Raw genomic sequence first — 18,139 nt, 5'->3', positions numbered from 1 at the left:
TAATAAAACGCTAACCGAACACCACTTTTAAATGTTGAATAAGTGCATCTGACAAACATATTGGTCTGTGAATGGTATGGGCGTGTGCAATTGAAAGTCAAGAGATGTTTTTTGGAAAGAAATTGTGCAGATCCAGATGTTAAAAGGAATGTTCTGGGGTTAGCTCTCACATGCAACATATTCCCGAAGTTTGAAGCAATAAATATATACAAAACACATTTATAACAATGCATTTAACATGGACGTCTATGGGCCAAGGCATTGGAAACGATATGTTGTAGCCTAACGAATTGAACCAAGAAGTATCTGAAGTTTGACCAGACAAGTCAAAGGTTCAACTCCTGGGCTAAAAATCTGTCAAATGCATGTAAATATGACAGAAGCATTCACCTCCACGTTAAAGCAGATGTACAATCACCCCCTTCATGGTAGATTTTGTCAAAAGGCATTCGGCTTTTCAGAATCACTGAGCCATACGGACTTTGTGAGGTTTAAGCAGACAAAGCGTCTGAGGCGCACAGACATTTAAACAGGATGAAAGGGGAAAGATTACAGCCCTCTGAGCTGCAATAGACTTCATTGATTTATAATTAATCAAGGAAAGAGCCGGGCTGCAATATTCCACCTGGACATAATCCGCTTTAAATCTTCCGCTTGACATCCTGGATGCAATGAGAATACACGTAACGTACAGACAGTGTATCAATGTAAGAAGTGTCTGTTCTGACAGTAATAACATGACATGAATTAGTAAAGAAACGCTTCTGGGTTTTGGCCTCAGTGTGAGAGTCAAAATGGCAGTATTGACTGAGCTTAAACAACTAATGGTGCATTGCGCCATCTGCAGGCTGAGCTGAGAACAAAATCAAAACCTCATTACTTTGGGTCTTATGTCCAATTTTATATGTGACACTGAAGCACAAAACCAGTCACAATGGTCAATTTTTTAAAGTAATAATGAATAAATAATAATAAATGAACAAATAAGTTTTCCATTGATTTATGGTTTGTTAAGAGCCGACAAAATTTGGTCGAGATACTACTTAATTTGGAATCTGAGGGTGCAAAAATACTTAAAAAAAACGCCAGTTTTCAAAAAGGTTTCACAAAATTCTTTCTTAGGAAAATTTTCTTTGTTAAAGGTGCAGTGTGTAATTTTTAGAAGGATCTCTTGACAGAAATGCAAAATAATATACAAAACTCTATTATCAGGGGTGTATAAAATTTGGAATCTGAGGGTGCAAAAATATAAATATTGAGAAACTCGCCTTTAAAGTCTCAAAAAAAGTCTAGCAACACATTTTACTAATGATAAAATCATTTTTTATATACAGTTGTGTTCAAAATTATTCAACCCCAACTGAAATTGATTGTTTTTTTGCCGGTTTGACATTGATTTTGATCATTCAATCATCCTGCTTAAAATTACATCAAAGAGGCATGTGTAGGTCAGACAAATATAACATAACATTTATAATGAAATAACCACAAATGTCTTTTCTGTGCTCACATCATTATCAGTTTTATTCAACCCCCAAGTGACATTCAATCTTAGTACTTAGTACAACATCCTTTTACAGTTAAAACAGCTTTTAAACGTGAAGCATAGCTTGACACAAGTGTCTTGCAGCGATCTACGGGTATCTTCGCCCATTCATCATGGGCAAAAGCCTCCACTTCAGTCACATTCTTAGGCTTGCGCACTGCAACTGCTTTCTTTAAGTCCCACCAGAGGTTCTCAATCGGATTTAAGTCTGGTGACTGCGATGGCCACTTCAAAATGTTCCAGCCTTTTTTCTGCAACCATGCTCTAGTGGATTTGGAGGTATGCTTGGGATCATTGTCCTGTTGAAAGGTCCAACGTCTCCCAAGCCTCAGGTTTGTGACGGACTGCAACACATTGTCATCCAATATCTCCTGGTACTGAAGAGAATTCATGGTACCTTGCACACGCTGAAGTTTCCCTGTACCTGCAGAAGCAAAACAGCCCCAAAGCATGATTGACCCCCCACCATGCTTCACAGTAGGCAAGGTGTTCTTTTCTTCATAGGCCTTGTTTTTCCTCCTCCAAACATAGCGTTGATCCATGGGCCCAAACCGTTCTAATTTTGTTTCATCAGTCCACAGAACACTATCCCAAAACTTCTGTGGTTTGTCCACATGACTTTTGGCATACTGCAGTCGACTCTTCTTATTCTTTGGAGACAGCAAGGGGGTGCGCCTGGGAGTTCTGGCATGGAGGCCTTCAGTACGCAGGGTGCGCCGTATTGTCTGAGCAGAAACTTCAGTACCCACATCTGACAAATCTTTTCTCAGTTCCTCAGCAGTCACACGGGGACTTTTTTCCACTCTACGCTTCAGATAGCGCACAGCAGTCGCAGTTAGCATCTTTTTTCTGCCACGACCAGGAAGCGTTTCAACAGTGCCCTTTGCCTTGAATTTGCGAATGATGCTTCCTATGGTGTCTCTTGGTTTGTTTAACATCTTTGCAATCTTCTTATAGCCATTGCCCTTCCTGTGAAGATTAATCACCTCTTCTCTTGTCTTCCTGGACCATTCTTTTGACTTCACCAAGTTTGTAACCACACCAGTAAATGTTTAGAAGGAGTTGAGTATCACAGTCATTTTAAAGCTGCCTAATTGGTGCTTATTAGGCTTTATTGCTGTTCCCTGACATCCAGAGGTGTTTTCAATACTTGATTGAAAACACTTCAATGAACCTCTGTTCTTCAGAGTGGTAGTTCTTTAAGGGGTTGAATAATTGTGTCAATGAAGAATTCACAAAAGAAACATTTACTACTATATTACAAAACCAATTGATGTCATTTTAGTTGCATATGGTTCTTTAAGAAGTCATTGTAGGATTTCATTCTGAATACAATTACAAATGTACACTAAATTCCCTAAAACCCTTAACAGCATTGGGGGGTTGAATAATTTTGAACACAACTGTATTAAAAGTAGGAAATTACAAAATATCTTTATGGAACATGATCTTTGATTAACTTTTTACTTAAAAAAAACGCCAGTTTTCAAAAAGGTTTCACAAAATTCTTTCTTAGGAAAATTTTCTTTGTTAAAAGTGCAGTGTGTAATTTTTAGAAGGATCTCTTGACAGAAATGCAAAATAATATACAAAACTATATTATCAGGGGTGTATAAAGACCTTTCATAATGAACCGTTATGTGTTTATTGCTTTAGAATGAGACGTTTTTATCTACATACACAGAGGGTCCCCTTACATGGAAGGCGGCATTTTGTGCAGCCATGTTTCTACAGAAGCCCTTAACGGACAAACTTTTTTACTAAGTTGTCTCCAGCGCTTACGTGCACGCACACAGATGATAGAGGGATGTATTAACAATTCTTAGTTAAGGTAATAACATATTTTAATATTGAAAATGAGTAGACTATTCCTTTAATTATGGGTAATTTTTTTTTAAATACCAAATTTTGAGCAAAAAGCTGAAATAACTGCATTTTTGGAAAGGACTTTTGTTAGAGACCATATTCAGAACGATTATCAGAACATACACAGAGCTTAAAATTAATTAAATTAGTTTTTGCTTCAGTTTTTTATACATTGGGTAAGACCACCATCTAGTGGATAATAGCAAAATTACAGATTTCCATTGACAGGAAAATGATTTCTCTTAAATTGACGTGATAATGGCAGGGTAAGAGTTTTTAATATCCTAATGATTTTTGTTATAAAAAAAAATAGCAATTAGCTATTTCTACAAATATACCCTATGCGGCTTATGACTGGTTTTGTGGTCCAGAGTAAATGTTCATAACATCATTTTAAAAAGGTGACAAAAAATGTACTGATGACTTATGTTAATAGGGGCAAACACAAATGTTTATCCAATGAAAATCTCACCAGGAACACAAATATTTCTCTATTACAATTATGAATTTCAAACATCCATATGTTGTCTTATTTTAAAATGTTACACTCACAGGCTCCTGTCTAGCTTCACATATTACAGTCATATATCACATCAAAACCTAAAAAAGTTGAAAACCCTACTTGTAGAACCATTAAGATTTGCAATGTAACAAATCTTAAAATATACAACGTAGTGATGTTGGTTAGTAGCCTTATTTTTTCTGTGGTTTAATTACACAGACGTTATGATAAATTAATGTGTTTTATAAAATTTCATGAAACTGGGGCGCCCTGGAACCATCTTGCGCTCCCAGTTTGGAAACCACTGCTTTAATGAGATTGAAACATTTTTGCATTATGGTAATAAGAATTGCGGGATGATCAATCGACATGAAAAAATATATATATGAAGAGTTTGGTTTCAAAACGCAATAAACCCATTTTGACACATTTTGGTAAAAATTTGTTTCCTTTACCAAGAAAGTGACAAGATGAAAAACACTATTTTCTGTTACAAACTTTCACATAGCATCTCTAGGTTATAAAAACATTAAAAAGTCAAATCTATAATTTGATTTTCAAAGATTTATCATAAAAACTGATCATTTTTTCCGCAAAATGCAATAAATCCATGACAAGTTTTTTTTCAAAATGCTATAAATCTATTGAATCAATATATAAATGTGCATTCATCTTTGCCATGTTATATTCATTTAGTTGACTAGTGCTATACACCGATTAAAAAAATAAACATTAATGGCATTAATCAAAACACTTACTTTGTCATAATAAGAACACTGTCATTGCTGCCTTCATCCTTGGGACATCTTCGCTGAACTTTTTTGACAGCGATCAGCTGTAAAATGTTTTGGTCCTGCTCGATTTTCGTTGACGTTGAGTAAAATAATGGAAAGTTTTTCATAAGATTCTCTGGGGTCAATGTGTTAGCATGACAGAAGCTTGATGATGTTGGTAGAACAAGCAACAGCCGGCAATTTTCCGTCTCCCGAGTGCCTCTCACGTAAATTAGATTTTGATAGCTTACGTTTCTGCCCCGCCACAGAAACCACGACAGGTTTATCAATTCCATCAAAATTATTAATTTGTTTTTGTTTGTTTGTTGACCACGAAGTACAAAGTAGATGAGGAAAACTAGGATTCCGTGTATTCAGCGAGCCGCCATTATTGTTTACAATGCATGTAATGGTGCGCTGTGATTGGTTGAGCGGATTTATTGCATTCTGCAGAGGAGGACGACTGGCGTTTATTTAAATTAAAGATTTAAAATTAAGAATTTACTTTTTAATACCGACCTGATACAATACTGATTTTGGTGTTAACTATTATTTTTAAAAATGCCGTTTATTGCGTTTTGGAACCAAACTCTTCATATATATCGTATTTAATTACAATATAAAATGTAGTGGTTGTAAAAAAAATCTCCTTTATGAACAATAATTTTTTTTTTTTGAAGATGAAATCAGATGAAATGTGAGCCCAGATGACATCTTAATGAGTTTCATCCGACCTCATGTCGCATGCAGACAGTGATACAGCAGCACCAATTACACCTCTATTACATGCAGTCTGCATGCAGGGAGAAGAGGAAATGAGGCAGGAAGTGCGCTGTAGGCTACAGAAGAAGACAGCAGGGAAAGCGGTCGCAGACGGAGAGAGGAATGTATGCCAAAATACTGCTACGTGCTGCTCAGCTATACTGCTCTGGGAACAGTGATGTCTGAGGATCCCTTAAACCGGCAACATGCACCACAAGATTCTCTTTAGTGTCTTGTTTGGGGCTTTTTCATCAAATCCTTTTATCACATATAATAGCGTGGTCTGTCTTGAGTATGTGGGTCACATGATTTGCTTCAAGTTTGACAGTCAGATGTTGTGGTAAGTAAACAAATATATTTATCTTACTTTTCTTCTGTAAAATAAATAATAATACTGCAGCCATTATTTTTAATTGAAGGAGACGCAGACGTTTTATCCAAGCATTAAAGGAGTCCACTTTAAAGATGGGGTCCATTGACTTTTTATAGTAGGAAAAAAATACTATGGTAAGTCAATGGGCCCCATCTTTAAAGTGGACTACTCCTTTAATGGCAAGGAAAGCCACATATAGACGGTTTCATCGGACGCACGTGATACACGTCTGGATCCGAACTTTACTTCCGGTTTCTTTTTTTTTTAATGGTCTGACTAGTTGCTAAACTGATTTCTTGAACAAATGCCTCATCGAAAATAACAAATGTTTTGGTTTTCTATGTAACCTATGTGGTTTTTTTTGCTTGTTATATAAATAAACGTTTAAAGCACTTTGTTGTTATTTATTATTAGCGGAGTTTACCGGAAGTTACGTACGGGCCGCGACAGCTTGTTTATGTTGTTACTGCTGAAACCGTCTATACTTGGGAGCCGCTACGTTTGAGGTGTTTCTGGGAAGTACAATTTTACATCCATTGCAAAATTGCAGTTATACGATACGTTTCCATTGCAATTATACAATATATTCCTTTTTTGAACTGCTTAAAAACCACCTTTTTCGATATTCAATTTCATTTTGTGCAATTAAATGGGTAATGAAAACAAAGCAAAGACTGATCGCATTTCGCATATGACTGAAGAACACAGCTGCATGATGATGTCTGTTACAAATGTTTAATATAGATGCACTGACCTGCTCTCTGAACTGTTCCTGAGAGAGACAATCTGTGACGTTCACACAGCCCAACAAGCACCCTGTAGGATACTCCGAAGGAAACTGAGGTTCTGCAAAAATAACAAAAAAATGTACAATTACAGATATCAGAAACTCTACTAGCATCACAAAGAAGAAGAGCATGCTATCACTACTGAACCAGTTAGCGACATAACGTAATCCAGCCATATAAGTAAGATTACTATATAGCAATATACACTCACCTAAAGGATTATTAGGAACACCATACTAATACTGCGTTTGACCCCCTTTCACCTTCAGAACTGCCTTAATTATGCGTGGCATTGATTCCACAAGGTATTCTTGAGTAATGTTGGCCCATATTGATCTTATAGCATCTTGAAGTTGATGATGATTTGTGTGGTGCACATCCAGGGCACGAGGCTCCCGTTCCACCACATCCCAAAGACGCTCTTTTGGGTTGAGATCTGGTGACTGTGGGGGCCATTTTAGTACAGGGAACTCATTGTCATGTTCAAGAAACTAATTTGAAATGATTCGGGCTTTGTGACAAGATGCATTATCCTGCTGGAAGTAGCCATCACATGGTGGTCATAAAGGGATGGACATGGTCAGAAACAATGCTCAGGTAGGCCGTGGCATTTAAACGATGCCCAATTGGCACTAAGGGGCCTAAAGTGTGCCAAGAAAACATCCCCCACACCATTAGACCACCACCACCACCAGCCTGCACAGTGGTAACAAGGCATGATGGATCCATTTTCTCATTCTGTTTACGCCAAATTCTGACTCTACCATCTGAATGTCTCAACAAAAATCGAGACTCATCAGACCAGGCAACATTTTTCCAGCCTTCAGCTGTCCAATTTTGATGAGCTTGTGCAAATTGTAGCCTCTTTTTCCTATTTGTAGTGGAGATGAGTGGTACCCGGTGGGGTCGTCTGCTGTTGTATCCCATCCGCCTCAAGGTTGTGCGTGTTGTGGCTTCACAAATGCTTTGCTGCATACCTCGGTTGTAACGAGTAGTTATTTCAGTCAAAGTTGCTCTTCTATCAGCTTGAATCAGTCGACCCATTCTCCTCTGACCTCTACCATCAACAAGGAATTTTTGCCCACAGGACTGCCGCATACTGGACGTTTTTCCCTTTTCACACCATTCTTTGTAAACCCTAGAAATGGTTGGGTGTAAAAATCCCAGTAATTGGCACCAACAACCATGCCACGCTCAAAATTGCTTAAATCACCTTTCTTTCCCATTCTGACATTCAGTTTGGAGTTCAGGAGATTGTCTTGACCAGGACCACACCCCTAAATGCATTGAAGCAACTGCCATGTGATTGGTTGATTAGATAATTGCATTAATGAGAAATTGAACAGGTGTTCCTAATAATTATTTAGGTGAGTGTATATATCCTCTTTATAGGTTTTAGGGGATATATCCATATCTTTGCAATTTGTTGTCATCACAGCCAACAGCACACTAGATAGAGACACTATATACAATTCGGTCCTACAAACGGTGACCGAAACACAGTGTGACTTCAAACGAAATGTATAAATATGTTCATACATTTAGATCTTGTGAGGTCTAGCAGCTTTGAAAAGTATGTGTAGAAAATAAACATACCTTTTTTGTACATGCGGCGGTGCATGTCCTCTACCTGCGCTATCTCTTGAGGTGTGGGTTTGTTAGCAGCAGCGGCAATCCACAAGCGCCCTCTATGGGATGTGTACCACGTTCTGCCTTCCACCCTGCACAAACAATGTGCATGTATCACAACGCTTGCTAGATACACAGGCCTGCATATACATTTAAAAAAAAACTTAAAATGTTAAAGGAAAACACCACCGTTGTTCAATATTTTACTATGTTCTTAACTCAATTTAGACTAAATAATACATACCTATCTTTCTTCAATGCGTGCACTTTTAATCATTGTACAGCGCGTTGTGAATGTGTTAGCATTTAGCCTAGCCCCATTCATTCCTTAGGATCCAAACAGGGATAAATTTAGAAGCCACCAAACACTTCCATGTTTTCCCTATTTAAAGACTGTTACACGAGTAAGTATGGTGGAACAAAATAAAATTTTGTTTGGGGCCATGGGAATGGGTGGGGCTGGGCTAGATGCTGGCACATTCAAGAGGCGCTGTACAAAGATTAAAAGTGCACGCATTGAAAAAAGATAGGTATGTATTAATTTATCCAAGTTGAGGTAAGAACATAGTAAAATATTGAAAAACGGTGGTGTTTTTCTTTAAATGCATTCAAGCTAAACATTTTTAATCTGTTGTACCTTTTGATGCCTTTGACGAGGAGTGAAGCCCATGGCTGATGCATGCTGAGACACCAGCCACCATCTGAGATCTCCTGCAGTTCTCTGTCCTGCAGTCTCAGTCGACTGCGCTCACTTTTCTCGGCACTGCTCACATTTTTCGACGAAGTCTTCCTCGAAGAGCTGCTACCACCCACATCAACCCACTGACACACAACAAACACCGGAATAAATACAAACACTATCATGCACCAGGGCAACAAAACAGATTTTTAAGCATAAGTTACAAAAATGTGTTAAACTGTTTAAACCAAATAACTACAACTCAAATTTATTTCTATAGCTGTTTTGCATTGCTTTTAAGCAGCTTTACAGAAATGCATTTAGGATGCATGCTGACTAAATATTTTATTTATTAATACAACTGCACTTAAGTGAACATAAAAGCATGCTATTTTTGGGGTTTGTAACAAATATCAGCATGCAACCATACTTTCAACCATAATCCCTAAAGGATGTCTTATCAATCTTGTCAGGACACATTTTGAGTAGGTTAGTGTATATAAAATTATGAAATATAAAAAATGCAAGCTATTATCGCAAAATGAATTAAAAAATAATGAAATGATGAAATGCATGCAATTTAAGCGAATTATAAAGCCCTTAAAGGAAGAGTCTACTCATTTTCAATATTAAAATATGTTATTACCTTAACTAAGAATTGTTGATACATCCCTCTATCATCTTTGTGCGTGCACGTAAGCGCTGGAGCGCGCTGCGACGCTTCGATAGCATTTAGCTTAGCCCCATTCATTCAATGGTACCAATCAGAGATAAAGTTAGAAGTGACCAAACACATCAACGTTTTTCCTATTTAAGACGAGTAGTTATACGAGCAAGTTTGGTGGTACAAAATAAAACGTAGCGCTTTTCTAAGCGGATTTAAAAGAGGAACTATATTTTATGGCGTAATAGCACTTTTGGGAGTACTTCGACTCGGCGCAGTAACACCCTCCCTCTCCCTTTATGAGAGTGAGAAGGGGAGCGGACTTTTCAGGTGAGTCGAAGTACTCCCAAAAGTGCTATTATGCCATAAAATATAGTTCCTCTTTTAAATCCGCTTAGAAAAGCGCTACGTTTTATTTTGTACCACCAAACTTGCTCGTATAACTACTCGTCTTAAATAGGAAAAACGTTGATGTGTTCGGTCACTTCTAACTTTATCTCTAAATGGTACCATTGAATGAATGGGGCTAAGCTAAATGCTATCGAAGCGTCGCAGCGCGCTCCAGCACGCACACAGATGATAAAGGGATGTATCAACAATTCTTAGTTAAGGTAATAACATATTTTAATATTGAAAATGAGTAGACTATTCCTTTAAGTTCACACAGGTGTCCTATCAGAGTTATTGCATGTGTATTTTTTTGTAATAAACACAATTTGGTTAGATTTTTTGTTAAAACAATATTTTCAAAATGTGTGTGTATGACAAATAAAAAAGTGTCCAAATGTGTTTCGGTCTATGAAAACAATATGCATGAAGGGCACTTTGTTTGCACCAACCTGTGGAGCGGCTTGAACAATGTTGGGGTTCACGAGCTCTCTGAGATGCTGTCGGTCAGAGGAAACTGAATTCTTGGGTGTCTTTCCAAAAGTACCCGCAGTGATTGACTTGACCGTCTCATCCAACCTTTATGACAAAAAACCCAAAATTCACATTTACATTACGTTTATTCATCAAAGCGAATTACAGTGCATTCAAGCAAAAATAAATTTTATCAGAAATCAAGCCCATGACATTGGTGCTGCTATCTCAATCCTTAACAAATTGATCCGCAGGATCATATGCATTGCAATTAATGCTGTCTTCTTATAATTACTATTTATTAATTAAATGAGGCAATGTGAACAGCATTAGGTACTAAATGTTCTTACTTCTGATGGTACGGACTCAAATTTTCCCCCTCGTCCAGCACTCGTCTGCCAGCGAAGTCTAGAGTGATCTTGCGATCTTTGCGGGAGGCGTGACGAAGCTCCCGTAGCTCCTCCTCTCGTTTGCGTAACGCATCTCGCTCGCACGGTGACAGCCATTGGTTAGAGTCCGTCGCGAAGTAATCTGATTCGTCATCCAAAACTTGTGTTCTCTTCACACTGAAAGAAAAAAAGAGGAGTAAATTTGGTCAATGTGAGGCCTAGTCCACACGGACACGGGTATATTTATAACCGGAGTTTTCCCTAAAAAGAAATCCCGTCCACACATGTTCGGATTAAATCAATATCCATCCACACAATAAAGCAAAAGCACGCTATCAAGCGCTGTCAAGAGCATGCCACACCAGCAAGCGGGGATATAACCCAAATCGTGTTCCACAATATAGTGATATAACTGAGCATCTATCTGTATACATGTTAGAAGCCCTGTTAGCACAGTTATTATTAGCAAGATATGTCTGCCATTGTACAGAATCATCAACAAAGCAGTCAGCGGCGCACAATCTTTTATAAAAATACCCGTGTCCGTGTGGACTAGGCCTGAGACTAGTTTAACACTAGATATCAGCTCAGTAGACTAAAAGCAGTGTATCTGGACAGACAGACCTGTTCTTGTCAAACTCCAAAAGTTTTTCTTTATGCTGTATGGCTTTCTCCAGACCTGCCTTCATTTTGGCCTCTTGGTGGGGCAGATACTCCCGCTCAGACCCTTCTGAAGCTGTATTATTTGTGACAATTTAAGAAGAAATCACAAAACAACGCCATGTTAAAATTACTTACATGCTTACAATGCATGAAAGACTAATAAAAAAACACATAAAAATAGATATTATAAAATATATACAGTATATATAAATAAATATATAAATAATATAATATATGGCATTATTGCAAATCTTATTGTCCTCATGAATAAATTAAAAAATTAAATCTTATACAATTGTATATCATTCAACTATTGAACATTTAATCAATTAACTCTTTCCAGGCCAGCATTTAAAAAAAAAGTTGCCAGCCAGCGCCAGCTTTTTTATGATTTTCACAAAACTTTAATGCCTTCCAGAAAATGTGCTACTTTAAATATATAAACATAAAATATCAAATGAAAAAACAAACCCTCTGCTTTAAAGGCACACCATGAAACTTTTTGGCCACTAGGGGGTGCTAGACATGTATTTTTCACGCCTAGCGCCCCTAGAGGCCACAAGCGCCGCAGCACTGTCGCAAAAGAAAGGAACTGGCCGACCTTAAAACTAAACTAAAAACTAAACATTTAAAACGCTAAACGATCAACATTTTGAGACAACAGGGAGAAACGCAGTCATGTTACAACTTTCTGATGAGGAACTCGTCGTGGCAGAAGCCATTTCTCAATCTGAAGGTTGCAGCCTCCGAATGTCGTATTTCTAAGCTGCATACGTCATCAAGACTCTCTTATTTCACAATATTAACAATTATAAAGTTGACTATTGTACTTAGTTAATCGTAAATTGTTGCAGTATGCTTATGACTTGCGAATGTAATGCTCAGTTTACCTTAATAAACCAGGCTTGATGACGTGTGCAGCCTGCATATTTGACCTCCGGAGGCTGCAGCCTTCAAATTGAGAAACGACCAGAAATATTTCCTTGCCTTTTTCCAAACAAATATTGTTGCATCGTCTCTCTCTCTCTCCCTCGCCACCAGGATTTTCCGCAATGGCGCTCGTTTTTTTCTCTCTTTTGTGTGAAAATTGTCGCTCCAAATCCAAGTAAACCGATGTGATCCAAGCAGACCTCAAGTCTGCCGCTTTGTAATACGTCACGCGAGTGACAGCGGAACGCAGCAAATGAGGAAGAGAGAAGAGAGAAACGCTTGGATCTGATTGGTGAATTAATAGGGTTTGGTTTTACACTGTGAGCAAGTTTGACTGCTGTAGCATCCTGGATTTTAATGTAAATACCGTAGACACAGTAAAAGAAAGGTAAATACGTGAACACAGCATCTGAATACAGCGAACTATAAGCAAGATAATCGCCGTCATTTATAAAGAAGATCGCATTTATGTATAAATCAAGATCGTGAGTTTATATAAAAAATTGCCTTAAAGGGGAATCGAACCCGGGTCGCCCGTGTTATAGGTCCGTGACACTAAAACTGTGCCACGGAGTCATATGCTATAAGTTGCTCTCTACACTCCTTAAGTAGCCTCCAGCAGAATTCACGTTAAAAACAAATTGTGTGGAGGAAGTGACGTATGCCGTAAAGCAGTCGAATTTTGTAGTTTTTTTTGGTGCTCTGGTTACTACCAGAAACCCTAAGTTTTAAAATACGAGTAAAAGTGATACAGACCCCGTCAGGCTATGGTAGACATGTCAATTAACCTATTTAAAGTCGATGTACTACCACAAGGGTCTTGAAAATTTATTATGAAGGTTGAAAAATTACATGGTGTCACTTTAAATAAAAAACTGTTTCATCCTATCTTCATTTGTTCTCTTTTTATCACCTCTCAGAGCAAAAAGCTGTGAGAATTGCAATTGCAAGGACATTTGATAGAGATCAGATTCAGAGCGATGATCAAAACATACACGGAGTTCTTACTGTTTGACCTAAGGGTTTGCTTCCGGGTTTTATACGTTGGGTAAGATCACCACCTGGTGGATAATAGCGGAAATACAGATTGCCAGAAAACCTTGTCATTGGCAGGGATGCGTTTTCTCTTAATTGACAAGTTACATCAGCTAGTTAATAAAATAACAGGCGTCATATTAACTCTTTCCTCGCCATTGACGAGATATCTCGTCAATCAAGAGAAAACGCTTCCCCGCCAATGACGAGTATTTCCGTCTTTCCGCAATACCGCTATTATCCACTAGGTGGTGATCTTACCCAACTTATAAAACCCGGAAGTATTGCCCTATGGCAAGCTGCTGCATGTCCGTGTTTGTTTTAAGGATCGCTCTGAATGGGATCTCTATGAAAAGTCCGTCACAAAAATGGAATTATCTCAGCTTTTTGCTCAAAATTTGGTGTTTTTGCAGAAACCTACCCATATTCAAAAGCTGATTACAAAAGAACTACTGAAGGTAGGATGAAACTGGTTTTTTGTTTGAAACCAGAGGGTCTGTTCTTTCATTTGGTATATTGTATGTTTATATATTTGAAGAAGAACATTTTCTGGAAGGCATTAAACTTTTGTGAAAACCATGAAAAACGCTGGCGCTGGCTGGCAACTTTTTTTAAAAATGCTGGCGGTGAAAGAGTTAAACTAGACATGCCTTACCATCTTACATGAACATGGCCCTTAAAAGAGGAAACAATTATATAAGAGCAAGAGTTTTACATTACATAAAATGACTACCATGCACAGCAGTGTAAAAAGCATAAAAGTAAATTGAATCAACACCACACCAACAAAAGCAGTCATGTTTTTTAACGAAGGAGACGTTGCCTTAAATTAGGGAAAGAAACACAATCATTTCAATTTTCTCACCTCCCAGAAGTTTTTTACGAAGCTTTTGACTTTTGTTGGAGTCTCGCTGCAATATTTCTTGTTCTTCATTAGTACAGACCTGCATTATGTTTGAAAGACGTAAAGATGAAGGTCACAATAAATCAAAATCACAAATAATGAATAATTAATAACAAAACAGTTTTTTATCTTAAATACAGCCATAGACAATATAGAGTTTTAAAGGTAGTGATGAACAAAAATGATAATGCGGTCATTATTTACTCACTCGCATGGTCTTTTTTAATCAAAGAATAAAAGAACTCATACAGTTTAAAAACATTTTTTGATGAACTATCCCTTTAATTGAACAGGGAATGATGCTCACCAGACTACCGCAAAATAAGCAGGGACCGGATCCTTCTTGCTCGCACACGATTCGTCCACAGCTCAAACAGTTGTTGATGAGTTTGTGTTTCTGAGCCAGACATTCACACGACTGACGGCCAGGAAGCAGAATGGCCAGTTTATCTCGACCCTCCTTGGCGTACAAATTCACAAACTTGTTCTTCTTTTTCACTGAAGATGAGCCGCTGCTCTCCTGTGCCTGATGAAAGCAAAGTTGGGTGTAATCTGTGCAGTTAAACCTAATAAAAGAGTTTTTTAAAGCTGCAAACAGTAACTTTGTCTCTCTGTCGCCATCTCTGTTTTAAACATAAAACTGCAGTTATTTGCAGAGTAATTTTCTGTACAGGATGTGCATGCTGCACTCTGTGCAGATGAAACTGATCACTGAATTGGTAGATGGGTTTACATCACACTGATTTTATGTGCAATTTGAAGTATCGCAAAAGAAACAAGTGATAAAAACATCAAATTTCGAATAAATATCCTTTAATTCACAAAAGTTTTTGAGGTGGTTTTTGAGTTCTTTATGTTTACGAACTTGATGTAATCACACAATAACATGAAAAGTTGAAGTTATATTTTCCATGAAATTCATGATTTTTTTTATGTTTTTACTCATCTGGTTTTATAATAGGGTGATTCTCACGAAACCATTGAAACACCACGGCACTAATGATTTTAGCTTTAAAATGTGTAATATAGTAACATTAAAAAGCATCAGAATTAACACAATACTGTGTTCTACCTTGTACAATGTGTGATTTCAACATAAGAATTTATAATTGGAAATTTTATCTCATTTTCTGCTGAAATTGTCATTACCGCAATGTGTCCGGCTGTGTTTGAACATGCGTTATGTTGTAATGTAATCAAATTAACACAAAAATATTAAGAAAAAGAAATGGATGTTTTGCTAGACTACTTTAGATGACAGAAAAAATATTTACTGAATATTCATGTATAATAATATTAAAGAAAAAGTAGGAAAATGATGTGTCCATGTCTGATGTTCTCATCCTCCGCAACACTTTTTGAGAACAGTTTAAGCACACATACAGAATTTTAATAAAGTTTGATTTTGAGTGACCAAGCACATGGACCAGTTACTTTAAGATGGCTACCAGGTAAGATCATTTTTTTACAGTTAATTTGAAATATTGTCTTTACCGCAATATTTTGATTGTCATTACCGCAACAGATGCTTATTAAATGTTAATTTAATCAATAGAAGCATAATACTTTGATTTTAAATGCATGTGCAGAATCTCCAAATTATGTTCTTTCAGGTTTGTCATGTCATTTTGAAAATATGTCAGTGTTGATGTTTTCTGACTGTTGCGGTAATGAGATTTTTTCGGACAAATTTTTTAAATTATGTTACAAAAAGTGTTAAATGATAAGTAAAAGTTTTTAAATTAATGTTCCCATTTACTCCAGACTTTGTTTTTCAATGTCTGGTGGGAAAAAAAGTAAATTTAAGCAATTTTTACATTTTCATGCTTGACATTTTTAAAACCAAGTTTTCGTGAGAATCACCCAATAAATAAAGTTATGGATTGCAGCTTTAACATGTTTTAAACAGACAGTCATACCTTCATCAGATCGATGGGGGTTTTCACCACCTCTGGTTCTGGTTGAGAGACTCCTGTGATCTCCTGCTTGTTTCTTCCCTTTCGCTTTGATTTCTTTTGAGTGTCTTCAGAAGGTTTGGACACGACACCTAGAGTAGAGTTTTCATTAAATATTCCTTTACTACTGGTCAATAAAAAAGTTTCACGTACTAAACAAATATACACATATTTAAAAGGTTTTGCTGGTACAGAGTGATAACAAATTCCCTTTAGAGAAGTCGTGCCAGTAAACAGCCATGTTTGCAACATCTCTGGGCAGTTATTTCAGTAATGCAAGACTAAAGTCCCATTTACTTGAATAGGGAAAGGCAGATATCTGTAAAATCATGTGCCAAAGAATGCATTGATACAATATGTAACATTGTACTCTGATATATACATAGAAGCTATGTGTGCAAAAATGATCCAAAAACGGTTAAAATGTCCATTCAAACCCTAGGATTTGTCCCCAAAATGAAATGGTCTATTATTACCTTATTTAAAAGGGTCATGAATAATTTTGTTGAGCTCTGCTCTGATTGGCTATTTCTCACAGTAGTTCAGTAGCTCTGTGTGTATGTAAACAGACCTTATGTTTAAGCCTGTATCAGACAGGAACAATCAATTATTCAGAGATTGGTAATGGGCATTTCTGAGAAGTAATTCCCCTGAAAAAAGTAACTGTAATGTCAATAGTACACTGAGACTAAACGCTAGCATCTAGCATTAACTAGCATCTAGCACTAACTTGTTTTTAGCATTGTAATTAATTTAATGTGTGATTTAATATTGGGGCGGAAATCTTGACTGTAATGTCCCAGTTGGTATTATGATGAGATTGGCTTGTTTTCCAGCGGTCTTTTGCATGCACAAGGTTTACATAAGAAGAAGAATGCAATCGTGTTTGAGGCTCGCGATATGTCATTACAATGAACAGGTCTCGTATTATTCATCTAAGCATAGGTAAATACAGTTTTACATTCCATGGCACCTTTAAAGAACATATGTGACCGGGAAACTGAGTCAGAATGAGTTATTCAAAAAGAAACTTTTAAAAAATGAGTTATTGTTTGTTAGATTATGTTTGAGTGAATACTCGTCAAGACAGATATTTTTTTAACTGTAATTCTTTGTATATCTAAACCGCACACTATCTAAGAGCTATACGTGCATGCTTCAAATGTGTCAGATCTACACGTGTCTGTATTTACCCATCATCGCCTCCTTCTTAAAGATGAGACCAGGAGCATCAGGTGCTGGTGTCCGACATCTCTGCCATCGCTGAACCAGTTCATCTATAAATTCTTGCTTCTTTCCTTCTGTTCCTTGTAAGAGATCTTCAACATACTCCACAATCTCATCTGCATTCTCAATGTTGATAATGTACCTGAAACAACGAGGTTTAGCTAATTTTACATAATGCTCAAATGTTTTTTACATAATGCATAATGCTCAAATGTAGAAAAAAAAAGTACTAATGGAAGTGAATGGGGCTTACGATCAGTTTGATTACAAACATTCCTCAAAATAACTTCCTTTGGGTTAATCAGAACAGTAAAAGAATCTTCATTTTTGGGTAAACTATCCCTTTAAATCTTATAGAATGTATATAGTACATGTATTAGACATTATAGTGGTATATACGTGCTATTATATATTGCTTACAATTGTTTAAATAAATAATTAATCTGAATCAAACTTGTTAAAGGCCTGTATGATTCATCTGCTCGGGATATTAATTCATAATCTTCAAATAAACACAAACATATAGTCATATTATGTCAACATGGTATCATGTCCAAACTAAAACTATACTTTTTTGGCACTTTTGGTTAATG

General features: G+C 36.9%; 1 protein-coding gene across 2 annotated transcripts in view; it reads right to left on the bottom strand.

The window, feature by feature from the left end:
- trip4 (thyroid hormone receptor interactor 4) overlaps positions 1 to 18,139 on the bottom strand; it is a 92,954-nt gene that overhangs the window by 74,435 nt on the left and 380 nt on the right. The window contains exons 2-11 of one of the 2 annotated variants that reach the window (XM_055214691.2): positions 17,513 to 17,688; positions 16,284 to 16,411; positions 14,672 to 14,890; positions 14,326 to 14,404; positions 11,457 to 11,568; positions 10,794 to 11,009; positions 10,422 to 10,548; positions 8,877 to 9,061; positions 8,207 to 8,331; positions 6,577 to 6,668 (exon numbers count right to left, since the gene is read on the bottom strand). In XM_055214691.2, the coding sequence (XP_055070666.2) occupies positions 6,577 to 6,668; positions 8,207 to 8,331; positions 8,877 to 9,061; positions 10,422 to 10,548; positions 10,794 to 11,009; positions 11,457 to 11,568; positions 14,326 to 14,404; positions 14,672 to 14,890; positions 16,284 to 16,411; positions 17,513 to 17,688 (1,459 nt within the window). The remainder of the gene's footprint in view (positions 1 to 6,576; positions 6,669 to 8,206; positions 8,332 to 8,876; positions 9,062 to 10,421; positions 10,549 to 10,793; positions 11,010 to 11,456; positions 11,569 to 14,325; positions 14,405 to 14,671; positions 14,891 to 16,283; positions 16,412 to 17,512; positions 17,689 to 18,139) is intronic. The other variant, XM_073859438.1, reaches the window with a different exon arrangement.

The sequence above is a fragment of the Misgurnus anguillicaudatus genome, chromosome 21, assembly GCF_027580225.2.
Source record: "Misgurnus anguillicaudatus chromosome 21, ASM2758022v2, whole genome shotgun sequence".
Classification (NCBI taxonomy): domain Eukaryota; kingdom Metazoa; phylum Chordata; class Actinopteri; order Cypriniformes; family Cobitidae; genus Misgurnus; species Misgurnus anguillicaudatus.
The sequence above is the reverse complement of the archived record's forward strand: the minus strand, read 5'-3'. Positions and strand labels throughout refer to the sequence as shown.